The sequence below is a fragment of the Leptosomus discolor genome, chromosome 9, assembly GCF_034619465.1.
Source record: "Leptosomus discolor isolate bLepDis1 chromosome 9, bLepDis1.hap2, whole genome shotgun sequence".
In the NCBI taxonomy this organism is placed as follows: Eukaryota; Metazoa; Chordata; class Aves; order Leptosomiformes; family Leptosomidae; genus Leptosomus; species Leptosomus discolor.
This window is the reverse complement of record NC_141399.1, coordinates 48,724,434-48,748,229: the sequence shown is the minus strand read 5'-3', so window position 1 is coordinate 48,748,229 and position 23,796 is coordinate 48,724,434. Positions and strand designations below refer to the sequence as shown.

General features: G+C 67.9%; 4 protein-coding genes across 4 annotated transcripts; all 4 read left to right on the top strand.

Moving 5' to 3' along the window:
- Positions 1–2,217: 2,217 nt before the first annotated feature.
- On the top strand, positions 2,218–5,798 carry RAB33A (RAB33A, member RAS oncogene family). The gene is made up of 2 exons (XM_086470408.1): positions 2,218–2,436; positions 5,343–5,798. The coding sequence occupies exons 1-2, from the start codon at positions 2,218–2,220 to the stop codon at positions 5,796–5,798; spliced, it is 675 nt and encodes a 224-aa protein (XP_086326534.1).
- Positions 5,799–6,304: 506 nt separating this feature from the next.
- Positions 6,305–9,697, top strand: RBMX2 (RNA binding motif protein X-linked 2). The gene is made up of 6 exons (XM_086470700.1): positions 6,305–6,356; positions 6,403–6,570; positions 6,666–6,717; positions 6,787–6,916; positions 7,068–7,248; positions 9,276–9,697. Exons 1-6 carry the CDS (start codon positions 6,305–6,307, stop codon positions 9,695–9,697), a joined length of 1,005 nt encoding a protein of 334 aa, XP_086326826.1.
- Positions 9,698–10,394: 697 nt separating this feature from the next.
- Positions 10,395–17,594, top strand: SLC25A14 (solute carrier family 25 member 14). The gene is made up of 9 exons (XM_086469782.1): positions 10,395–10,475; positions 10,551–10,698; positions 11,241–11,335; positions 12,744–12,829; positions 13,466–13,561; positions 15,091–15,215; positions 16,273–16,408; positions 16,786–16,866; positions 17,226–17,594. Exons 1-9 carry the CDS (start codon positions 10,412–10,414, stop codon positions 17,265–17,267), a joined length of 873 nt encoding a protein of 290 aa, XP_086325908.1. The 5' UTR covers positions 10,395–10,411; the 3' UTR covers positions 17,268–17,594.
- A 2,899-nt stretch (positions 17,595–20,493) lies between these two features.
- On the top strand, positions 20,494–21,462 carry GPR119 (G protein-coupled receptor 119). The gene has a single exon (XM_009946570.2). It carries the CDS (start codon positions 20,494–20,496, stop codon positions 21,460–21,462), a length of 969 nt encoding a protein of 322 aa, XP_009944872.2.
- Positions 21,463–23,796: the final 2,334 nt, after the last annotated feature.

Below are 23,796 nucleotides of genomic sequence, written 5' to 3'. Positions count from 1 at the left end.
GGCGGCCGCGTCCCCACAAAGGTGTCACACGGCGCCGGTCCCCACGCCGGCCCCGAGGAACCCCCTCGTGGTGGTGTGAGCGAGCGGGAAACCCAACCGAGCCGGGGCTGGGCTGTCCTGCCGAGGCGACCGGCGCGGGTCTCTGCCTGCTCGGGCAGAGCGGTGGCGTGAGCGGGGCTGGAAGCTGGGAAGGCTGCTGGGGTGACGCCCTGGAACCCCGAGTTAGCGGAGTTGGAACGAGCTGAAGGCGCAGCCTCGGGTTTGAGTATTGCTGCTTGCGTTTTGTGGGACGTAAAAAGCAGCCGAGGCAAATATTGATCCCGGTAAAACAGGGAACTCGCCCTGTGCCGCCTCTGGGCTCTGATAGGGAGCCCGCTGGCCTGGGTCCTGCCTCCCCTCCCGGCCCCCTTGTCTTCTCCCACGAGAGGAGCAGGTTGGGTGCTCTGCCCAGGACCCTTTAAACAAGAATGTGGAGCCCATCTGCTCCGCGATCTCCGGAATTCCAGAGACGGCAGCTCCAGGAGCCCCTCCTGAAGCCAGCGTTGGGGCGGAGGCTCCGGGAGGATCGAGGGTCCTTCCTGGGGCCTTCTCAGGGTGGCCTCGTCCCAGGCAGGGCGAGAGCTGAGCAGCGCTTCTGCGGCTGCTGTCCTCGGCTCGGCTCGGCTCGGCCCCGCGGGTTTTAGGCTGGGCCAAAAGTAGCCGGGGGTGGTCAGGAGCGGTGACGTCTCCGGCCGCGCGGATCCATCGCCTGAGCGTCCCTGATGGGCCGAAGCCTCCGTCGGGCCGAGGTTGAGCGGAGGATCCCCTCGGCGCGGCTCCGCTCTTCCTCCCGGGGGCAGCGCGGTGGTCGAACGGGGGGTCCCGCTCGGCCGCGGGGGCCTGCAGGCGTCACCGAAATCGCAGAAGGGGGATGCGGTTCAGGCCCGGACTCAACTTCACGAGGCTTTTCCACCTCCTGCGTGGGTTCTTGCCTCACCTTTGTTCCGTGTGGGTGCTCTGGAGGCAGGCCACTGAGCCCTGGCACCCTGGGGGCACTGGGGACCCCCTCGGGGACCTCTGCTACCCCCTTCCCAGCCTTTGGCTCCTCCGCCCTGTACCCCGGCCAGTTTAGGGGGGCTGCGATCCCTTCGGGAGCAGCGCAGCCCCCTCGGAGCGCCGCGGGTCCCTGCGGGCACCGGGGCAGGCCGTGCTGCTTCTCCCTCCTCCGAGGGCGATGCTCCCCGGTGCCCTCCCTCCCCCTTGACACCCGGGTCCCCTCGGCCCCTCCTCATCCTCCTCTTGCCCACGGGGGACGGGGACAAGAGGGACCCCCATCCCCTTCCCCGCCCTCTCGGACGCCGTCGCGGAGGAGGAGGAGGAGGAGGAGGCAGCTTGTCCCCGGATCGGTTGCCTGGACCGGGACGGGGGGGGGCGGGAGGACGGGACCACCGGGGCTCGTGAGCGCGGCGCCGTGTCACCTCACCCCGCCGAGGGGACGCCGGCCGGGTCCACCAGGGCCTGGCGGGAACGGGAGGTGGCTCCGGGCCGGGGCCGGTGCGGGGGGCGGGGCTGTAGCCGGTACGCGGGGCGGGGCCGTGCCGGTGCGGGGGGCGGGGCTATAGCCGGTGCGCGGGGCCGTGCCGGTGCGTGGGGCGGGACGGGGCCGTGCCGGTGCCGTAGCCGGTACGCGGGGCCGTGCCGGTGCCGGTACGCGGGGCGGGGCCGTGCCGGTACGCGGGGCGGGGCCATGCCGGTGCTGGGGGCGGGGCTGTAGCCGGTGCCGGTGCCGTAGCCGGTACGCGGGGCCGTGTCGGTGCCGGTGCGCTGGGCGGGGCGGGGCTGTAGCCGGTGCCGTAGCCGGTACGCAGGGCCGTGCCGGTGCGCGGGGCGGGGCTGTAGCCGGTGCCGTAGCCGGTACGCAGGGCCGTGCCGGTGCGCGGGGCGGGGCTGTAGCCGGTGCGCGGGGCGGGGCCGTGCCGTAGCCGGTACGCGGGGCCGTGCCGGTGCGCGGGGCGGGGCGGGGCTGTAGCCGGCGCCGGTGCGCGGGGCGGGGCTGTAGCCGGTACGCGGGGCCGTGCCGGTGCCGGTGCGCGGGGCGGGGCCGTGCCGGTGCCGTAGCCGGTACGCGGGGCCGTGCCGGTGCGCGGGGCGGGGCTGTAGCCGGTACGCGGGGCCGTGCCGGTGCCGGTGCGTGGGGCGACGCGGCGCCATGAGCCGGTGAGGCGGCGGCGGTGCGGGATGGCGGCGGGTGGCGGGCGGCCGCCGGGCCCCGACTCCTCGCTGGAGCCCTACGTGCAGACCCGCATCTTTAAGATCATCGTGATCGGCGACTCCAACGTGGGCAAGACGTGCCTGACCTTCCGCTTCTGCGGGGGCACCTTCCCCGACAAGACCGAGGCCACCATCGGCGTGGATTTCCGCGAGAAGACGGTGGAGATCGAGGGGGAGCGCATCAAGGTGGGCCACGGCAGCACCGGCACCGGGGGCTGCGGCACCGGCAGCCGGTCCTTGCCCCGGGGATGCCTCTCCGCACCCCGCACGCCTCGCAGGGGGCTTTGCTGGTTCCAGTCCAGCTGGAGGGAGGGGAACGGGGGGAAGGTTGGTTGCGTTGCAGAGACGCTTTCTGAGCCCGTCGCTGCTGCCTCGTCACCGTGGAGGGTGAAACGCTGCCATCCCCCTGCTCCCCACCCCCCCACCCCCCCACCCCCCGGTGTCACTGGTCCTTAGAGCATCGCGGTGGCCTCCAGCTTCGGGAGCTGGAGCAAAAGAGGCAAAGCTGGAGGGAGCCGGGGGAAGGAGCCATACGCAGAGAGCAAGGTGTTTTGAGGGGGGGGAGAGCGGATGGTTGCAGGCTGGAAGGCCAGGAGCTGGCAGGAGCTGGTGGCGGTGGGTTTGGCAGCTGCGAGAGGAACGCCGAAGGCTGCTGCCAGCGAGCGCCGGGAGGGCGCGATTTCAGCAGAACTAGGCCGGGATGAATTCGCTGGGTGAAGGCCAGCGTGACACCCCTAAGAAATCGGCCCCAACCCGGGCTGATGTGCCCGAGCGGATCCGCAGATCGACGGCAGCCGGTAGGAAACAGCCTGGGGAGCCCAGCGTGCGGCTGGGGGGATCAGCACCGCCCGTGTGTCAGCCCGACCGCGGCGAGAAGCAGCCAGTATTGCTGGTTTGCTGGCAGGTGCACCAGCACAAGTTTGCGATCGGTCGGTCACGACGAAATCAGCGCCACGATTAGTGGGTAAGGACTTCCCTTGCGCTCTCAATGCCCACCAACGTTTTGTGTTCTCTCTCCTGCAAGAGGAGAGGTGCCCATTTTCCCCCTGCCTTCCCCAGCTCCATCCACCACCTCATAGCTGTGGTGGAGGCTGGCATCGAGCCTGGCTCGCTGCCACTAGCTGGGAAACCTTGCCAGGCTTTCTGCCTTTTGGGCATTATTTGGGCTCCCGTGGGCAGAAGCGGGAGGCAGTGCAGCACGGTGGCCTTTTCCCGGGCCCGTGTGTCCCAGAGGGGAGGTGGGAGGTGGGAGAGGTACCCTGCCTCTCCTGCTCTGCCCTGATGGAGCGGCCCAGGAGAGACCAGCAGGGAAACGAAGGAGCAGCAGCTCCTTTCTGCTGGCGTTTTCCTGCTCTGACAGGCTCTGGGGCAGGCGCTGTCTCAGTGGGGTACGGGGCGGTTTGGGTTAAGCCCGGACACTTGTTTGGAAATTGCCACTTCCAGACTTCGAGACGTTCCCCGCAAGGGCCGGGAGAACTCGCGGAGCCACAGACTCGCAGCCAAGTGCGGGTTGGAGGGGACGTCTGGAGGTCACCTGCTCCAACGGCCCTGCTGAAGCACGGCACCCAGAGCCCGCTGCCCAGGACCGCGGCCAGGCGGCTGCTGAGGCCCCACCACCTGCCTGGGCAACCTGTGCCCGTGCTCGGTCACCCCCACAGCGCGAGGGGTTCCCTGATGCTCAGGGGGCACCTCCCGCGGCTCTGCTCCTGGCGCTGGGCACCGCGGAAAAGCGCCCGGCTCCAGTCCAGCCTACCTGCACCCGTCGGTAAGATTCCCACCCCGGAGCCTTCTCTTCTCCAGGCTAAGTAGTCCCAGCTCGCTCAGCCTTTCCCCACGGGAGGGACACTCCAGTCCCGTCCTCATCTGCGTGGCCCTTCGCTGGGCTCTCTCCAGTCCAGCCCATGCTGCTCCTGTACTGGGGAGCCCAGAACAGAACACAGCGCTCCAGGCGCAGCCTCCCCAGCCCTGAATGAAGGGGAGAGATGGGTCCCACCCTTCGGCCTGCTGGCAACGCTTTGTTTCATGCAGCCGGGATCACATTCGCCGCCTTCGCTGCCAGGGCACGCTGCTGGCTCGCGTTCAACCTGGCGTCCATCGGGACCCCCAAGTCCTTTTCTTGCAAAGCTGCTTTCCAGCTGGGTGGTCCCCAGCGTGTACTGGTGCCTGGAACTGCTCCTCCCCAGGGCCAGGACTTGGCGCTTTGCTGAACTCCATCGGGTTCCCGTCAGTGCGTTTCTCCCGCCTGTTGAGGTCCCTCTGGATGGCGGCACGACCATCTCGCGTCCTAGCCACGCTCCTCCCGGCCTGGTGTCATCGGCATGCTGCCATCCGCCCTGCCATCCAGCTCGTTAACGAAGGTGTTGAACAGGACTGGGCCCAGTACTGACCGCTGGGGTACGCGGCTCGTCACCAGCGTTCAACTGGACTTTGCGTCTGCTCTTTAGCCCTCACCCACAAGCTCTCGGTTGGCTCCTCACCCGCCCCCACGCAGAGCTCCGTGCCCTCCCGCTGCTCTCTCACGCTAAGGGTGGCTCCCTCTCCTCCTCTTCTCTTCGCCCCGACTCCTCAGCGCGCACCGCTGCGTGGTTGTCGGGGTTCTCTTCTGTGGCGTAGGATGAGTTGGACAAATGTCCTCATCTGGCGCAAGAACAGAGAAGTGCTTTGTGGGTTTCTGGGGCGGGGATGGTGGTCAAGGGCATCGGGAGGAGGGTGAGGAGCGGGGCTCCCTGAACGAAGTGCTGACGTGATCTCTCGTACTAGGTGAGCCGGGCTTGCTCGGATGAATTACACAAGCACGTGCCCTGTCATAGGCAGCCTTGGGCACTGCCAGCGTCGGCCCAAAGCCTTGTGTAACTCGTCCCATCGATCCCGGTTCGTCTCATCAGAGATCTCCTCTCCCTGCAAGGCTCGCCTTGCCCGTGCCCTGCCCTGGGGCTGCAGCACCGCTGTAGCCGGTGGAGCAGCGGGAAGCCCTCCTGCACCTTCCCGCGGGGGGCTCCACGGGGCAGCCCCCTCCCGGAGCAGCAGGCCCTGCGCCGGGGCGGACGCTGGGCGCTCCTGTAGCCTTCCTTCTCGTGTGCTTTGCTCCCTAGGTGCAAGTGTGGGACACGGCTGGCCAGGAGAGGTTTCGGAAGAGCATGGTGGAGCATTACTACCGCAACGTGCACGCCGTCGTCTTCGTTTACGACGTCACGAAGATGACCTCCTTCACCAACCTGAAGACGTGGATCGAGGAGTGCAACGGGCACGCGGTTCCCCCCCTCGTCCCCAGGGTGCTCGTGGGGAACAAGTGTGACTTGAAAGACCTGATCCAAGTGCCATCCAGCATGGCCCTGAAGTTCGCCGACGCTCACAACATGCTTTTGTTTGAGACCTCGGCCAAGGACCCTAAGGAGAGCCAGAACGTGGACGCCATTTTCATGTGCCTGGCCTGCCGGCTGAAGGCGCAGCGCTCGCTGCTCTGCCGGGACCTGGAGGGGCGGCCGGGCCAGGCCCGCCGGCTGGAGCCGGCCCACGACGCCAACGGGAAAACCTCCTGCCCGTGCTGAGCGGGGACCCGCCGCCCTCTGTCACGGTCACCCCAATAAAGGCTCTGCGCCTCCACTCAGCTCCGGGTCTTGCTTTGCGAGGCCCGGCTCGGCCTGCGCTCGGCCCGGCTCGGCTGCCCTCGGCCCGGCTCGGCCTGCCCTCGGCCCGGCTCGGCTCCGCTCGGCCCGGCTCGGCCTGCCCTCGGCCCGGCTCGGCTGCCCTCGGCCCGGCTCGGCTGCCCTCGGCCCGGCTCGGCTGCGCTCGGCCCGGCTCGGCTGCGCTCGGCCCGGCTCGGCTGCGCTCGGCCCGATTCGGCTGCGCTCGGCCCGATTCGGCTGCGCTCGGCTCGATTCGGCTGCGCTCGGCCCGGCTCGGCTGCGCTCGGCCCGGCTCGGCTGCGCTCGGCCCGATTCGGCTGCGCTCGGCTCGATTCGGCTGCGCTCGGCCCGGCTCGCCGCGGGATCGGCCTGCGCTCGGCTCGATCCGGCTCGGCTCGGGGAGAGGGGCGGGGCGGAGCGCGACGCGCATGCGCGTTGCCGGGCGCGTGCGCAGTGTGCGGCGCAGCCATTATGAAGTAGGTTGGCGGGGCGCGGAGGGGGGCCGGGCGGGACGGAGGGTGGGGAGGCCTGCCCGGTTGTCCCGCTCCCACGGTGCTGACGGCGCCCCTCGCCCGCAGCCCCCTAACGAAGGTGAAGCTGATCAATGAGCTGAATGCGCGGGAGGCGGAGCTGGGCGTGCACGAGGCGGTGTCGTGGCACGCCGAGTACAAGGACAGCGCCTGGATCTTCATCGGTACGGGCCGGGCCGGGCCGGGCCGGGGGTGGCGGGGCCGGGCCGGGCCGGGCGCGGTGCCGGTGCTCCCTTCCCTCCTCTGCCTCTCCCCGCAGGCGGGCTGCCCTACGAGCTGACGGAGGGGGATGTCATCTGCGTGTTCTCGCAGTAAGTGCCGCCGCCCCCCGGGCCCGCCGCGCCCCTGCCGCTGCCCCGGGTGCTAAGAGTGTGTTGCAGGTACGGGGAGGTCGTCAACATTAACCTGGTGCGGGACAAGAAGACCGGGAAGTCCAAAGGCTTTTGCTTTCTGTGCTACGAGGACCAGAGGAGCACCGTTCTCGCCGTTGACAACTTCAACGGGATCAAGGTGAGGGAGGCAGCCCGGGGGCGCAGCCCCCCCCCCCCCCCCCCCCCCCGCTCTGCTGCGGCTCCCGAGCTGCTGCTTCCCGCCCAACGGCAGCCCTGACGGTGCGGGGAGCTGGTCCGTGCCTTCGCCGACAGCGGGACCCCTCCCGTAGATCAAAGGGCGGACGATTCGGGTGGACCACGTGGCCAACTACCGGCCCCCCAAAGACTCGGACGACTTGGATGATGTCACAAAAGCCCTCCACGCGAAGGGCTGCGGGGTCACCACACCCCCTCGGACGTCGTCCGACTCCCTGTCGGAAGATGATGGCGTGCCGGTAAAAAACCGAAAAGGTGAGGTCTGTTCCCGCCGGGCCGGGCCCAGGGCGGGAGGGGCGGCGCGGAGCCCTCGGGGGGCTGCTGAGGGCGGGGGGGGGCTCTTGGGAAGCGCCGCAGCCCCGATGCCCGGGCCTGGCTTTGTGCTCTCCCGGAGGGTGTCCGAGGGCCTGTGTTTAGCCTCGGTCCGTGAGCGTCCTCCGCCAGCCCCTGAGGAGCTGGAGCTCGCGGTGGTGGTGCTTCTCCTGCCGGGGGGCGCGGCGAGAGGGAGGGCTTGGGCAAAGGGCCGCTTGCTCTGGAAACGGGGGCGCTGCCGCCGTAGCGAAGCCGAGAAAACTCACTGACACCTCGGCGTTATCCAGCAGGGATTCTTTATCGCGGCGCCGGGCAGCACGGGGGATGGCTCCTTCCATCCCGGCGTGCCCAACCGTTGGGATTCTGGCCTTATATTTACAGCTTTCATGTTTATTCATTACATTTCTAAGGAAAGGTTGGGTTATTCGAATAATTTCCAGGAATTCATTAACACAAGTTCCTCCCGCAGTCCCACCTCAGTCCGCCCAAGTTACGCCCCTGTCGAGGGTCCTTGGTGGTCGTTAGGGATGAAGGTCCGAGTCTTCCTCAGGGTTGAACTTTTGAACTTGCCCTGTGGCGCATGCCCTGTACCAGCCTGGGTCTTTCCCAAACTGCAGGACCAGCTCTTGCTCGCTGCCCTCCCTGTCCCTCCTGCTCAGTCCTTTGTGTTCCTTGAGCCCCACGGTCTGATCTGATCGGAGGATCCCACCGGGTGTCCTGCGCTGGGCGGGTTCTGCTGCATTCTTACCTTTAAAGTGTTGGTTAGTCAGCAAGGGATCTGTGCGTGAGGGTTAGGACAGATCAGCCTCCCTCCCCCTCTAAAGGCTGGGCAGCGGTTCTTTTCGGAAGGCCAGGTTTTTTCGGAAGGCCAGGTTTTTTCGGAAGGCCAGGTTTTTTCGGAAGGCCAGGTTTTTCGGACGGCCAGTTTTTCTTAAACAAAAAACCAAAACCAAAAGCCAGTTAGCCATTCTTTATGACAGTAGGGCTGGGGTGCTGCAGGGGTGCGGAACGGCCCCCTGCACCAGAGCTGGGCGTAAGCCCGGTGGGGCTGGGGGAGGTTCCGCGGCTGGGAGCTGAAGCCGAAGGGGGCAGGTGGGGCTGAAGGGTCCTTCCGCGCCCCCGCTGCTCCTTGGGGCTGGGAAAGGGGACCTAAAACCGCAGCAGAAGTTCATCCGAGCTGGTGGCTGAGCCCGCCGTGTTCTGGGGGGGCGCGGCGGGAGTGGGGGGCTCCGCATCTTTCGGAAGAAAACCGGGGTGCAGAGCGCGGCCAGATGGAGCCCGAGCGAAGGGGCCCCGGGCAGGGCGGCCCGTGCAGCGCTGCTGCGGGTGTCCAGGAGCCATCGGGGTTGTTCCCGCTGGGCAGCAGAGACAGACCTGGGAAGGTTTCCCTGGAAGGAGCCCGCCCGAGGTGGGGGGCGGCTCCCAGGAGGAGCGGGGGGACGGCGGGGTGGGGGTGTCTGTTGCTCTGGGGGGCAGCACATAGAGGCACGTGGGTCAGGCTGGAGGCCTGGTTTGAGAGAGGGGGTGGCGGGAAGAGGCAGCAAAACTACGTGAGAGGACGGGACCTGGCTCTAGCGTGTGGAGGAGGCGCCCAAACCCGAGGGGGGCAAAGGAGGGCGAAGTGGGAAGAGAATCGGGCTGGAGAATTTCCCTGGAGCAGGTCGTGAGGGTCGGGTCGTGAGGGTCTGGTGAGGAAGGAGAAGGAAGGGAAGGTGCTGGGTGCTCCAGGGCGCGTCGGAGTGCCCGAGGGCAGCCTTCCTGGGAGGAGCGCGATGCGGTGAGGGGTAAGGAGGAGAGCAGGCTGGAGGGGAAAGGGGTTGGGAGCCGAGTGGGGTCTTTCCGAGGTGGGGAAACGGGCTGTGAAGCGGGGGGGGGGGGTGACGGGGAGCAAGCTTGAAGTGGGAGGGGAGCGGGAAGGGTGCTGGGGGTGCTCTGACCGTCCGTCCCGAAGGCTGAACCTTGTGTTTCAGAGAAAAGCCGACAGGAGCGGCAAAAGCAGAGCTCGAAGGCTGCGAAGAGGGCGGTGCCCACGGAGGAGGCGCCCCCCAGGCTGAAGATTAAGAAGGAGAAGGAGGACCCGGCCTACGAGCGCTGCGCCGGCGGCAGCCAGCAGCCCTGGAGGGGCTCCGAGGGGGAACCGGAGAGCAGGCCGCAGCGAGACGAGGAAGAGCGGAGACACCAGAGGCCTTCGGAGAGGAGAGGGGAGAAGAGCAGCCAGGACCCGAGGGGGCCGAGCCGCCCGTGGGACGAGCGGGAGAAGAGGGAGGAGGGCGGCAGGAGGGGCGACGGGCACGGCGGGCGGCGGGACGCGTGTCCCGAGGGAGGCAGGTCCCGGGAGCACGGTGCCAGGCACAGGGAGCGGAGCTCTGCCAGGGGCTCCAGCCGCTGCTGAGCCCCGGGGGGTCGGAGAGACCCCGAACCTGCCCCAAAAAACCTCCTCGCAGCCTCCCTGTGCCTCTCGGCTGGGCACCGCGGCTGGACCGTGGCCCTCCGACAGCTGCCACGAGGTTTCTCCTGCCCTCCGCGGGCCGGGCTCTCCTCGCCGCCGGCCGGGACGGGGGTGTTGGGGGGCCTCCTGGAGCCCCTCCTGCGGAGATGGGCGCTGGGGGCGGCGGGGGTGCAGTGCGGGGTGTCCGCTCGGCCGCCCAGGCGGGTCCTGAGCGCGCCCAGCACCTCCCGCCGCCTGCGCTGGACCCCGAGAGCCGCCTTGGGGCGATTGGCTGCGGTTTTGGGTTAAATGACTTGTTAATAAAAGTTACTTGTTCACCAGGGGGTGGTTTTTAAGCCGCATCTGGTCGCGACGTCGCTCCCGTCAGGCCCCGTTAGGGGTTCGCGCCCTTGTCCGGGTTTTGACCCGCCCGAGCGGCGGGGGCCGGAACGGCAGCACCGGGTCCGGGGGGGGGGGGGGGGGGGGGGGGGGGCAGGGGGGGCAGGCGGGGCCCGGGGAACCCGTTACCGGGGGCTGCCGGGGTCCCAGCGCCCGCCCCGGGGATAGGGGCGGGGCCGGCAGGGGGCGCCCGGTGCTGCTGCGCTTCCGCTTCCGGGTCGGTGCGCGGCGGCGGCGAGGCAGGTGTCCGGTGCGCCGGCGGCCCCGCTCCGCCATGCCATGTCCGCGCTGAACTGGAAACCCTTCGTGTACGGCGGGCTCGCCTCCATCGTGGCCGAATTCGGTGAGGCGGCGGCGGGGGGGGGACCGGGGCGGCGGCGGGGCGGCGGCGGGGCGCTGACGGCCGCTCTCCCCGCAGGCACCTTCCCGGTGGATCTCACCAAGACGCGCCTGCAGGTGCAGGGCCAGAGCACCGATGCGCGGTTCCGCGAGGTCCGGTACCGGGGCATGTTCCACGCGCTGTTCCGCATCTGCCGGGAGGAGGGCGGCCGGGCCCTCTACTCGGGGTAAGCACCGGGTCCGCACCCCCGGACCCCCCCCCCCCCCCCGGACCCCCCTGCCCTGGGCCCGCACCCTCCGGGCCCCTATCGTGGGCCCGCACCCCCCCGGCCCGCCCCGGGCCCCCTACCGGCGCCGCTGTCGGTTTGGCCGAGGTGGGGAGCGAGGGCTTGGCCGTGGCAAGGGGAAGGGCTGCGTGGGTGCCGGCCTCCCCACCCCGGAGGGTGCGTGGGGGCGATCCGGGGCGGTGCGTGGGCGCCCGGGGTTGTTGTCCTGGGTGCCTGATGGGGCGGCGTGGCTGCGGCGGGGGGGTCCCTGCCCCGGGCTCTGCCCCCGTCCCTGGGCTCTGCCCCCGTCCCCGGGCTCTGCCCCCGTCCCCGGGCTCTGCCCCCGTCCCCGGGCTCTGCCCCTGATTCGGGCTCTGCCCCGGCCCCAAGTTCTCCCCCTTGCAGTTCAGGGGCTGGTGGGCAGCGGCTCGGGCCGGGCCCGCACAAACGACCACTGCGCTGGTGGGGTTCAGTGGTTTCCTTCGTTCCCCCCCCCCCCCCAGGATCGCCCCGGCGTTGCTAAGACAGGCCTCGTACGGCACCATAAAGATCGGCATTTACCAGAGCCTGAAGCGGCTGTTCGTCGACCGCATGGAAGGTCAGTGCCGGGCACCGAGCCGGCGCGGGCACCGCCCGCCTCGCCGGAGGCGCGGTGTGAAGCCTCCTGCTCCCTCGCGGTGCGGTTTCGCTCGTTCCTCGCTCTCTCCTTCCCGCCCGGAGAGTCCCACAGACAGGGAGTTCTCGTGGCCCGGCGCTGCGCTGCTCCTGCAGCAGCGGCCGGGATAGTTTCGGTACCGACGTGACTCGCTGTGCTTGGCGCTGCCCGCAGGCCCTAGCCGGGCACCTCCCCCTCCAGCCAGGCCTGTCCTTTCCCCAGCCTTTATCTCTGGTCTGCAGAGCCAAAAAAAGCCTGCGGAATCGCTGCCCCAGGCTCCTCGCTCTTTTCTGGTTAGTCTCAGGGAAGGCACCACGTCCCGTCTGTACCTCGGAGGTGGGAAACGGGCCGAAAGCGTCAGTTGTGGGTCCCGTCTTCCTGCCGGAGCCTTGGGGTCCTGGTGCCTGAGGGCAGCCCGGCTGGCAGGAGCCTCCTGCCCGGCTCTGGAGCTCCGGGGTGGGGGCCGGGGTGCTGAACGAGAAGGCTGGTGCGCGGTCGCCGAAGGAGCACCGAGATCGGCGCACCCTGGTGTGACAGGAGCGACCACCGCAGCGCCTCCCGCCCCGGGGAAGGCGAGATGGGTGGTCCGGGCCCGTCGGCAGGCCGGCAGCGCGCTGGAGCTTCTTGCCAGGGGCCGCTCCCCTCCCCAGCAGCGCCTCTCGCTGCGCCGGGCCGCCCGTCCCGCCGCGCCGCAGCGTTCCCAGCCGTGAGTGCCGTTGTCTGAATGTTTGTCTCCCTACAGGCCTGGGGCAGCCAGTGGCCTGGTCTCCTCGGGGAAGTGCTGTGGTCAGTACCAGCCAAGGGCCGTGCCTTTTCCCAACGTAACCACCACCCTAATACTGGGCCTGGAAGCCTGGGATTCTTCCGCCCGCCTCCCCCCTCCCCGGGACTAATCGCATCTAACGAGCTCTGCCTGGGTCGCTGGGGCTCCGGATCAAAACGAATGGGCGTCAGGTTGCCTTGAGACCCCGCGTGGGGTCGTCCCTCTCTGTCCCGCCTTGTCTCCGTCACGAGAAATGCGTCACCGGACACTGAAATCTCAGATAATTGTTCGAAATTGTCACGTCTCGCGGTCTCTTCCTTGTCTGATCAGCCAGGCTCGCCAGCGAGACCCGCTTCTCTCCGCGAGCGCGTTGCTGAGGGTTTCGGCTGCTGCTTTCTGGCTCTGGCGGGCGCGGGGACGGCTCTGCCGTGAGCTGGTGGGGGCTGGCCGGCCTCCGCGCCCGCAGCTTCGCCGTGTGATTTGCGAACTGAGCTTCTCTGCTCCTCCCAGAGCCGCTCGCTTCTCCGGAGCGACCTGCGCGCCTGCTCGGTGGATCTCGGGGCCCTGACTTTCTGCTCTTGGTTGCAGATGAAACGTTGCTGATCAACGTAATCTGCGGAGTGGTCTCGGGGGTGATCTCCTCCGCCATCGCCAACCCGACGGATGTGCTGAAGGTGAGGAGCGTGCGTGGGCGGACGCGGCCCCGGGTGGCGGTTTGACAGGTCGACGCTGCTGCTTCCCTCTGCCGGCTGCAGTGAGGTGCTCTCTGAGCCGCTGCTGCCGCCGGTTCTGCTCAGTTGGGGTTTTGAGGGGTGGGAACAGGAGCCCGGAGCGATAAAAGAGCCTGAAATCTGTTTTGGCAAGGGGTGGAGGCTGCGTTACCTCAGCTGGGGCGAGGCGAGCGGGGCGGTAGCCGGCGATTCGTCGCTCCCTCTCGGCTCCTTTCCCTTTGGGCGCTGAGCTGGGCTGTGCTGCCCGCTCCCTGCAGCGACCGGAGCCCGTGGGGACTGCCTGGCCCCCTCCGTGCCCTGCTGCGGGGCTCCCAGGGCCGGGGCTGAGCGCCCAGAGCCTGGAGAACCTCTCCGAGGGCCTCGCCCGTCCCTTCTCCCTCTCGCCCGAGCGTCGCCCGGTGCTTCCGTCCCTGCTCCTCGCCTGCCGCCACCCTCGGGGGCACGGCCTGCGGCGGGGAGAGGGCGCGTGGGCCGTGGCTGCTCCCAGTTGCTCCTTCCTGCCAGCGCGGGGGGTCTCTGCCCCCCGGGGCGGGTGGGGGGGGATGTCCCCCACCCTGCTGACTCCCGCCTCTCTTTCAGATTCGGATGCAGGCTCAGGGCAGTTTGTTCCAGGGCGGCATGATTGGCAGCTTCATCGACATCTACCAGCAGGAGGGGACCCGGGGCCTCTGGAGGGTGAGCGCCGGCTGCCGGGACGTCCCGGGGGGCAGCCGGGGTCTGGGCCGTGGCAGAGCTGGTGTCCCGGGCCGGCTGCGTTCAGGCAGACGGGCGTCCCCGGGCTGGAGCAGCGTTTGGGGATGGGTCTGCCCCACAGCGGGCCCAGCGGGGGGCTGTTCAGCCCGGGGCGCTCTGGGGGGCAGCGGGAGGTGGAGCGGGGCAGTTCCCCTGCCCCTGCCGGGGAGCGGCGGAGCGCCTCCTCCCGGAGAGGGAGGGCGGCTCTTCCAAGGGACCCGAGGGGCACCTGGGATGTGCAGAGACTTCCTGATGTCCCAAAAGGACATGTTTGCCCCGTGTCCCCACCTATACCCAGTCTGCGACCCCTTGAATCGTGCCCTCTGAGCACTTGGTGGCCCTTGGGGAAGCTGGTGACGTGAGGCTTGGGCTTGAGGACAGAGGAGCGTGACCGGGGCTCAGCCCTTGCCCTGTGGGTTCTGGCAGCGGCCCTTTGGCTTTTGGTGGAGACCCTCACGTGGCCCTTCCACCACGAGTCTGCTCCGTCACCCAGCAGGGTAGCTGCCAGGTCAGGGGTGGGACCTGCCCATTCTGGCCCCCCTCTGGCGGGGACGCCCGAGCTGGCTGTGCCAGGGCTGGGTTCGGCAGGAGCCCGGGAGGAGCCCGTCAGGCGCCGCGGGATGGCGGCGGCCGGAGCCCTGAACCCGTGAGGTGCCTTTGCCTCTTCCAGTCGCTTTGGGGTTGTGTGGCGAGAAGGCTGGCGGTCCTGGGGGGCCGGCTGGGGTTCGGCCACGCCGCGGGGGCGCTCCCAGTCCCGGTGACCGGGGAGCTCTCGTGACACCGTGGGTGTCCCCGAGTTCCTTGACTGGTGTTAATGGTTCCTGTGGAACGGCCCAGCTCTGCACCGCTGCTGCCTTCTCCTTGCTCTGCGAGCCAGGAAGAATCTGCACCACGTTTTTGTCTGGTTCCTGGGGAGGGCTTTGCTGGGGGGTTTCTCAGACAGAAGGTGGCTGGTTCCTCTTGCCTCAGCTCGTAGTTGTTCCGGTAACTGTCTCGCCAGTTCCCAGATCGACGTCCTGCCGGCAGCAAATCTTTTCATGCATTAAAATCTCCTCAAGCAAGAACATGATCCGAGCAGACTCTCTCTGCTGTTGTGTAGCCAGGAGGAGCCGGAGCCCCACCGGGCTCCTTAAGCCGCTGCTCTTGCGGTGCAGAATCTTCCCTGGTGTTGAAACTGGTGGGTGCTGCGTATGGCAGCCCGATTCCTGCGTGCTGGGGGCTGGGAGGAGAGAGGCAGCGTGCAGGTAACGCCGCTGGGGTGACGCTGCCGGGGCGGAGGAACCCTCCTTAGCTTCGGAGCGCGGCTGGCAGACGGGGAGCTGGTCTCCCTGAAGAGCTACGGTAGGGCAAGGAGGAGCCAAGGCAGAAGGGCAGCGAAAAGCCCCCCCCAGAGGAGGCTGGGGGGGGATGTCACGCTCTCTGCAGCCCCCAGGCAGCCGTTGGTGCGTGTGACCGGGGTTTGTGCTCTGCAGGGTGTCGTGCCAACGGCTCAGAGAGCCGCCATCGTGGTCGGGGTGGAGCTGCCGGTCTACGACATCACCAAGAAGCACTTAATTCTGTCGGGCCTGATGGGCGACACCATCTTTGCCCACTTCGTGTGAGTATTTGCTGCGGCTGCTGCCCTCCCCAGGCTTGGCTTCAGCGGGGCTGTGAAGCAGAGGAGCGAGGTGGGGTTTGGGGTGAGACCTGTTCGTAGAGCAAGTGCTCTGGAGCTGCAGGGAACAGGTTGGTGCTTCGGAGGGATCGGCTGGAGCAGCTCAGGTTTACCCAGGGGGACCTCCCCGGAGAGAAGGAGCCCGGCAGGAATCCTGTGGCGACGGGAAATGCCAGCGTGGTTTCAGCTCGCTGGTGACCCCAAGCGCTGGCGCTCCCTGTCTGTGCCCGGGTGCGGACGAGGCAGGAGCTCTGGGTGTGTGACCGCCTGTGGCGATCGCTTGGACGAGCCGCCCCGGTCCCGGGTCCTCCGCTCGGGCGCTGCCGCCTGCGGCCGTTGCTGGAGGAGCTCCCCGCGGCGAGCAGGGACCTGCGGAGGGGACGAGACCCTGAGCAACCTGACCGAGTGTTGGAGTCAGCCTGCTCTGAGCAGGGGGTGGGTTAGAGACCTCCCAAAGTCTTGCTTCACCTACATTTTCCTGTTCTTCTGGCAGACACCTTAGCTGGAGGCGCTGCAGTGCTTCTGTTGGGTTTGCCCGCTGTGGCCTGAAGGTGACGAGCACTAGACCATACGTGGAGGGGGGAGGCTGGCAGCTGCATGCTCCCTCTTGCTGCCTTTGCTCTTCCTCCCTCCTTCCCCGCCCCGAAGACATGTTTGCTCTGGGGAGAAGGATGTGCGCTTCCGAGAGGCTGCCTTCAGGTCTGTGTCACCTCGAGAGCACCCGGAGACACCTGCCGGGCCGCAGGCTGCCCCCGGGGAGACCCGGCGGCGGGTCTTGGTCCGACAGAGCCGAGCGTTTCCCTGCCCCGAGCTCCTGGGGCGCCGAGGCGGGGCGGCTCCTGCCCCCGCCGGCGTGCTGGGTGGGAGCAGGTCGTGCCGCTGGTCTTTGTCGCCGAAGGCCGTTCAGAAAACGCAGTGAAAGCTTCTCCAGGCCTGCCTGAGCCGGAATGGCCGTGCTCAGCGCTGTTCCCCTCTCCTCTTTCGGTGTGTGTGTGTGCAGTTCCAGTTTCACCTGCGGGCTGGCCGGGGCCATCGCCTCCAACCCCGTGGACGTGGTGCGGACACGGATGATGAACCAGCGGGCGATCGTGGGCAGCACGGAGCTCTACAAGGGCACTCTGGACGGGCTGGTGAAGGTGAGGGGGCGAGGGGGGCGGGCAGAGCCCTGTCTGCGGGGGGCTGGCCAGGCCCCAGCGCCACGCGAGCGGTTAGACCCTGCGGCGACAGGACGCGCTCGTCAGCCAGCGTCTCCAGAGGAGGGCCCAGAGTCGCCTTCCTGGGGTCGCCATCAGCTTGAGCGTCCTCCTCGCGGGGCAGAACTGTGTCGGGGATGCAGTTTGATGAGGCTCGTACGCTGTCAGTGACGCGTCACGCAGCTTCCCTGCGTCTCCAGGGGCCTGCTGCTGCCTGCGGCCGCTGCGGAGGGCCGTGATGCCACACGTGGCGCGAGGGGGACGGGCAGAGCGTGGGCCTGGCGTGTCTCAGAATTGACCTCGCTCTTCTCTCCCCCCAGACGTGGAAGAGCGAGGGCTTCTTTGCGCTCTACAAAGGCTTCTGGCCCAACTGGCTTCGGCTCGGTCCCTGGAACATCATCGTATCCTTCAGCGTGCTGCGGGGAGGGCCGGGCAGGGGCGACCCGAGCTGCAAGGGAAGCGCAGAGCAGGCGCCCGAGGGGGCACCTCTCTGCCTCCCCCAGAGCAGACTCCCTGTCCCGCGTGGACAGACGTCAGCCGCGATGCGGCTGCTGCTGGTGCCGGTGCCAACGGACGGTGGTGGCCGCCGTGGGGCAGCACGGGAGCCCTCCTGTAGAGCGAGCGCTCGGCTTGGGACCTTCCCCTCGGCCCCAGCTCCTGCGCTCTCCTCCCTTCCCCGCGTTGCCTTCAGCCGGGCCTCGCCGGGCACGGCCCGCTCACGCCCGACGGGTTTGGGCCCATTCCTTGACGTTCCCATCAGTTTTTTATCACGTACGAGCAGCTGAAGCGGCTTCCCTTCTGACGGCTGGCTTCGTTTCACCACAGTCATCCTCACCGCTCGCAGCAGAGCGCTTTGCTGCAGCCTTCCTCTTCATTTCACCGTCCCCACGTTGTGATGTTTTGGTACGTGTGGGTCTGGGCTCTCCCCCCAAGCGCCTGGTCCCTGGAGCACGGTCTGGCTGAGGCGTAGCCGCGGGGCTGATGGCAGGGGCTGCACCGTTTTCCACGCGGAGGCAAGTACGGAGGGTCTGGGCCTGAAGCAATATCTTCTGTGAAGATCCGCGCGTTCCAGTGGCCCCTGGGTGCAGCCGGGGTGGGTTTGGCTGTGCCGTGCCTGCGGGGCGAGGCGGGAGGCTGGGGAGGGTGCTGCCGTGGCTCCTTGCAGAACTGTAACCCCATTAAATTATTTATTGACTGGATGGCTCGAGTTTGCGTCCGTGCAGGTTGACCGCGGGTGTGGTCCAGAGCAGGTGTGTATAGATCTTTTTTTTCCACAAATATGTGTGTCCAAAAAAGCCACCTTTGGGATTCATTGCAATAGAAATGTTTCTAGAGCTGAGTTTCATTGTTAGCACCAGAAAAGCGCGGTGCTGCCCTCTCGGCCGGGTTTTGCAGAACCTCGGTCTCTTCGCCTCCTCGCTTCTGTTATTTCTGCTCGTCGCATTTTTAAAGCGAGGGAACGGGGTCGGAAGCTGAGCTCGTCTCCCACTGCTTTAAAGTGGTGGCTCTGGCACTGCCGGTGCCAAGCAGAACGTCCAGCCGCCTGTTTGATCATCTTCACGTTGGGCTGGGGTTTTTTTTGAACGTCTATGGCTACAAGAGCTGTGTCCCTGCTCCCTTTCCTCCGTATGGGGTGGCTTTCGTTTGGGTGAAGGTCCCTCGTGACACCGGGGGAAGCACAAGGGACGTTCAGCCGCATCCAGCCCGGACGAGTGAGAACGGATCGTGCCTGGGGTTTGGCAAAGGCCTCGTGCCAGCTGCGCGCGTGAGGACGGCGCCGCCGATGGGCTCGTGGGTGGAAATCACGCCTGGGACCGGGGTGTGACCGCAGGGCCAGGCTCGGTAGGCTGGGCGGGTCGTTTTGGGGGTTACACTCTGCTTGCAAGCTGCCAGAAACGGGGAGCAGTGGATTGGAAGCGCGCAGGGTTCATACGCCTCGCGGGGAGGTGGACCAGGACGCTGGAGTTCGGCTGGGCCGGCTGGGTTTCCGAAAGGCTTTCGGTTCAGTCCTTTACCAAAGCCATGCAAGGCGCCAGGCGGAGGCAGGGCGAAAGGGAAATGCCTGTTGGGGTCTAATAAGGGCCGTGATTTGAGGTATTTGGGGTCGTACCCGGGAAAGCGGGCGGTGGGCAGCTGCGGAGGGGTGCGGTGAGGTACAGCCACGACGCGGCACGGCGGGGAGGGGGAATCCCCGCCAGCTCCCGAACCAGCTGCGGTCTCACGACTTGGGCATCGCCAGTGCTGAGCCACGGCGCTGTGAAGGTTCCTGCTCCGTGCTGCTGAGGTGGGACGGGGGAGCCACCCCAGCGAGCCACCCCAGCGCTGCCTGTGGGACGGGGCAGGGACGCGCTGGCGGGGAGGCACCGGCTCCGGTGGGTGCTGGTGCTTTGCCCACCTCCCCTCCGCCTGCATCGCATGCCGCGGGGTTCGGGCCCTCCTCCCCCCACCAGGGCTAAGGCTCTCCCAGTGGGCAAACAAGAGGAGGAGGTGTAAGGGTGTAAGGCCACCGGAGCCCTTCCCGTGGCCACCTGCAGACCCAAAAAGGGCTTCCCCGCTCCCCAGCCCCATCCAGAGCGGCCACAATCCCCGTGTCCGCCGCGTCCTTCCTCCCCACCAGTGCCCGTGCCCTGCCCCCTGGCCACGTCCCACGCTGGGCCCCGCTGGCAGCCTCTCCCCGCTCCCCAGGTTACTGTTTGACAGAGGAAGGCTCGAAGCTGCCCCGTTTCCCGGCAGCTCAGATTTTTTCCGGCTCAGGAGGCAGGAGATGCGGCTCACGGCACTTTGTTTAAGGGATGGAGCAGTTGCCGGCACGGCCCGCGGGGGTTACCCACCCTGCGGGGGTGCAAGGAGGCGGCGGAGGGTTCGTAGGGCTCTGTAACGCGCGGGGGCGCGGAGGCTCTGTGTCCGCGAACGTCTCTGTTAGGAGTTACTGTGGGTCACCTGGTGAATGCGCTTCTGATCAGCAAAGCAAGGGTGTGCCCGTGGTGGTTTTTTCTTTTTTATAGTGTCAGTAGCAAGAACATATCTCTCGTTGGGAGGATTACGGTGCGGTTCATTACGCTGCTCCCAGGAGCGAGGTCAGCCGATGACGGGCGAAGCCTCTCGTTGGAGATGATCCACGTCTCGGAGCCTGGAGTCAGCCAGGCGTCCCCAGCCGGTCTGAGGGATCGCACAGAGGAGCGGGGGGGGCTCTCGGAGAGAGAGGGGCTCGTTTTGGGCAGGTAGCCGGTTACTTTTAGGAGGATCCGTAAGCGGGCAGAGGACGGCAGCTCCCGGAACAGCCGCTCCTGACTCCTGCTTGCTGCGGAGGCCCCTTTGTAGGTCACGGCGGTTTCCTCGCCCTGGGGGTTACAGCAGTTCCCTGGGTTTGGGCTTAGCGAGGTGCCCCGGGCTCCCAGCGGCACTTGTCGGGGCCGTTGCGCTCTCCCAGGCCGGCAGACGTTTTCTCCGCCTGTACTTTCGCAGACGCCTCCTGTCAGCGCTTTGCCCCGTTATAACCGGGTCGCCGTTACGGGGCGGCTGCTCCAAGGGACCGGTGTCGGTCCCTGCGGGAAGGGGCAGCCCCGGCGCTGGCAGTGACCCCCCAGGAGCTGTGGCACCCGCGGGGCCGGGCGTTGGGAACCCTCTTGGCTCGTTCCCGGCGCCCAGCACCCGTCTCAGCGCAGGGCACCGGCTCCGCCGGGAGATGTCCACCGCCCCGTGCGCCATCGTGGCGGGTTCCTGCCCAGGCGCTCGCCGCTCACCCCCCCCCCCCCGCCCTGCTCCAGGGTTGTCTGGAAACGCGGCTGGAGGGGAGGGACCTCCGTGGGCACAGCGGGTGCGGTGAGCGCGCCGGTCCCTCCGGGCAGGCAGCGGCTCGGCAGAGCTCTGCTCCCCAGCCTGGGAGACGCCAGGACACCCAGGGCACCACCGGAGAGCGGGGGGCGGCGCTCGCTGCTGCCCGGCCGCCGAGAAGCCCCAGGTGAGGGATGCCCTAGAACCCTCGTGGGGACGCGCCGCCCTTGGGCTGCGCCCCGCGGGGGGCCGCCATGGCTAGCTCAGCCCTGGGAACCATCCTGGCTGTGCTGGCCGCGCTCATCATCACTGCCAACGCGCTGGTGGCCGTCGCTCTCCTTCGCCTCCTCCAGAAGAGCGGCTCCAAGGGGCTCTATTTCATCCTGAATCTCGCCGTGGCAGATGCCATAGTCGGCTTCACCGTCGTGGGCCTGGTGATGGACGAGTTTTCCCAGCCCTTCCGTCCTCCCCAGATCTTCTGCGCCCTGAGGATGGCTTTCGTGACCGCCTCTTCCGCTGCCTCTATCCTGTCCCTCATCCTGGTCGCCTGCGACAGGCACTTGGCCATCAGGAAGCCTTTCCACTACGTCCAGCGGGTGACGGGCCTGCGGGTCGGGGTGCGCTTGGTGGGGCTCTGGCTGGTTGCCGCCATCATCGGCTTCCTCCCCGTCTTCACGCCAGGCTTCCAGAAGTTCTCCAGCGATAAAAAGTGCTCCTTCTTCGGGGTCTTCCACCCTGCCTACATGCTCGCCGTCTTCTGCATCGGCTTCCTCCCGGCGCTCTTCCTCTTCATTTACCTCTACTGCGACATCCTGAAAATCGCCTCCGTGCACGTGCAGCACATCCAGGAGGTGGAGCAGGCGGGGGGCTGCCCCCCACCCCGCCCCACCAGCGACATGAAGGCCATGCGCACCGTCGCCGTGCTCATCGGGTGCTTCACGCTGTCCTGGCTGCCGTTCTTCATCGCCAGCATCGGCCAGATCGTCTGCTCCGAGTGCTTCCCCGACCAAGTCGTCGAGAAGCTCTGGCTGCTGGGGCTGGGCAACTCCCTCCTGAACCCCCTGCTCTACTCCTACTGGCAGAAGGACGTGCGGCTGCAGCTCTCCCAGCTGGCTGCGGGCGTGAAGAGGAGAGTCCTCCTTCAGCTGAGGAACGGCCGCCGCTTCCCCGGCAGAGGCACCAAGGCGCTCCCCACCGTGTCCTGCCTCCAGCTGCAGGACTGACACGGGAAGGAGCGGCAGTCGCCGGCCTCCCAGCTCCTCTCCTGCCTCGCGACCGCGAACTCAGGGCCCACCGGCTGCGGAGGAGACCCCAGACGAGGTGGGACCGACCTGGATGCTAATTCCCAGACGTCGGCACGGCCCCAGCCCCGCAGCACGGCCCGGTTTGCCCCAGCCCCGGCGTGCAGGCGCGCGGCACACGTTAGACTTGGCCTGGAGACCCTCAGCAAGGGCAGCCTCGCGTCTCCTGGGGCCAAGCCCTCGGCACTCGCTCCACAGCTTGTGATCCTTCACCCGTCGCTGCCCGGCGCCCCCCTGCCCAGGTCTGGGATCCCCCTGCCCTCCCCTCTGCCTGCAGCACCAGCTCTCTGGGCGACAACCCCCAGGCGCCCGTGGCCGGGGCAGGGGCTCCGGGCGGCAGAGCCTGGGAGGTGGGTGCGTGTCCTAAACCTGCCCCGACCACCGCCGCCCCCGGTCGCTGCCCCTCCTGAGCCGAACTTGTGACCCTACGGCTGCAGCCCGGGCCGTCCCCCATCGCACCCGCAGCCAGGGCTGTCCCCGCTCCGGGCTGTGCCCACCGCAGGGGTACGGGTCTGGGGTCTCGGCCGTGGCACGGGGGACGCAGAGGGGGCTCCCGCTGCTCCTCGGGGGCTGGCGCGGCTGGCGGCGGTGCGGGGCAGCGCGGGCCGCGCCGTCGCTGTTTGGCCTGGGCTGTAAAGCGAGTTAATGAGTGACCGGCCGGCCGCGGAGCTGCGGCTGCCTCGGAGCCAGGGAAAACCCCCGGCACGGGGTGCTTTGCCCCACCGGGGCCGCAGGGCTGGGTGTGGGTCCCTCATCGCTGCCTGACACCACGGGAGCGCTGCCACACGCCCTGCCAGGCCGCAGCGGTGGCCAGACGGCTGACCCTGCCGGAGGCTGTGGCGATCTTTAAGTGCTTCTCATAAAATCATGGCCTTTGAATCCTCGTGGCAAGAATATTTCCCTTAAAAGAGGTTTCTTAGCTAAGAACGTACCCCACCCTGAAAACGAGGGGGTGTGTGAACCAGCAGGTGTTTCTGCCTCTGTCACTTGCCCCACCGGCAGACACGGAGGCTCAAGGCCATGCCCAGCGGGCGTCCAGAACCCGTCCCACAGTGAGAGGGAAATGGAAAAGTGCCTTTAAAAAACCCCCAAACTGACGGGCCCCCTGTGGCATTCAGCTCTGCCTGGGAGAGGCCCGAGACCAAACATCGCCGAGCAGACGCCGCTCGTAGCCGTACGGCGCAGAACGGGCCTAGGGAAGGCCTCCAGAGAGCAGTCCTGGCTCTGTGGGTGGGCTGGTGCCTCGTGGGTGGATCCAGTGGGTGGATCCAGTCCGAGCCAGTTCTGGGGATCCACACACCATCTGTCTGTGCAACGTGTTTGCTGCCCGTTCTCGGTGAAGCCTGAGCTCCACCGGCTGTTGCTTTGCGAAGCCGCCCTGTCCTCTCTGAGCCCCTGACAGTGCCGAAGCCGCCCCCCGCCTCCCTCCGCCGTGTTTCCCGCGGCGGGTGCCCAGTGTGAGCGCAGACGCTCTCCACGGGGGCCTCTTGCTGCTTCCCGAGCTCGCTGGCTGCCGCCTCGGCCGCGGTTCTGCTGCCCACGGCGCCAGAGAGGGCCCAGCCGCCGGCAGCGTTTGTGCCCGGGCACAGAACCAGACGAGGCCGCAGGTCTGGAACGGAGCGAGCAACGGGAGCAGGAGCCCTGTAGTGACCACGGTGTCCCCGTCCACAGCGAGGGTCACGGCTCAGGCAGCCTCCTCGGTGCCCCAGAGACACGGGGTGGTGGCTCGGATGGGAGAGGAGACACTTCTGCCACGCTCTTGTGCGGGTGGGAACAGAGGACCTGCCGCGGCGCTGACTGCGTCTCCTCTCTCTCCAAGCCTCGGGCTGGAAGGGGGGCTCGTTGCTCATAGTCAGGGCTCCATTCCTGGATAAAACCCTCTAGATCCCGCTGGGATAGCAGGGACCCGCAGCCCTTCCTCGTGAGACCGTGCCTGCTTTCGTCGCTCCTCCCAGAGACCACCTGCCCCCCCGCTCCCGCCACGCAGAGCGGGTACGGAGCCCCCCGCGTCGCCCAGGCGCTCCAGGGAGGCCGCAGGAGCGCGGCTGGATGAACCTGAGGCCACGGGGTGAGGAGAATAATCCTGCCCCAAGGTGGAAAACAAAAACAGAAGGGAAGGCGAAGAGCTGGCTGCCCTGCCGCTGAATAAACCGCGTTTCTGCCAGCCTGTCCTCTGCTCCTGCTGACCCGGGGCTGGGGGGGGAGTGGGGGCGGGGGGGGGGGGGGGGGCTGCAGCCAGGGTGCGGCGGTGGGCAG

What these genes read in the sequence shown, in the direction of transcription:
- RAB33A (XM_086470408.1), top strand. Translation starts at nt 2,218, where the DNA reads ATGGCGGCGGGTGGCGGGCGGCCGCCGGGCCCCGACTCCTCGCTGGAG. An exon ending in TCGAGGGGGAGCGCATCAAG is followed by an intron (nt 2,437 to 5,342) that starts GTGGGCCACGGC and finishes TTTGCTCCCTAG; the next exon opens with GTGCAAGTGTGGGACACGGC.
- RBMX2 (XM_086470700.1), top strand. Translation starts at nt 6,305, where the DNA reads ATGCGCGTTGCCGGGCGCGTGCGCAGTGTGCGGCGCAGCCATTATGAA. An exon ending in GCGCAGCCATTATGAAGTAG is followed by an intron (nt 6,357 to 6,402) that starts GTTGGCGGGGCG and finishes GAGGGTGGGGAG; the next exon opens with GCCTGCCCGGTTGTCCCGCT. An exon ending in GCCGGTAAAAAACCGAAAAG is followed by an intron (nt 7,249 to 9,275) that starts GTGAGGTCTGTT and finishes CTTGTGTTTCAG; the next exon opens with AGAAAAGCCGACAGGAGCGG.
- SLC25A14 (XM_086469782.1), top strand. Translation starts at nt 10,412, where the DNA reads ATGTCCGCGCTGAACTGGAAACCCTTCGTGTACGGCGGGCTCGCCTCC. An exon ending in GGCCGGGCCCTCTACTCGGG is followed by an intron (nt 10,699 to 11,240) that starts GTAAGCACCGGG and finishes CCCCCCCCCCAG; the next exon opens with GATCGCCCCGGCGTTGCTAA. An exon ending in GGACCCGGGGCCTCTGGAGG is followed by an intron (nt 13,562 to 15,090) that starts GTGAGCGCCGGC and finishes TGTGCTCTGCAG; the next exon opens with GGTGTCGTGCCAACGGCTCA.
- GPR119 (XM_009946570.2), top strand. Translation starts at nt 20,494, where the DNA reads ATGGCTAGCTCAGCCCTGGGAACCATCCTGGCTGTGCTGGCCGCGCTC.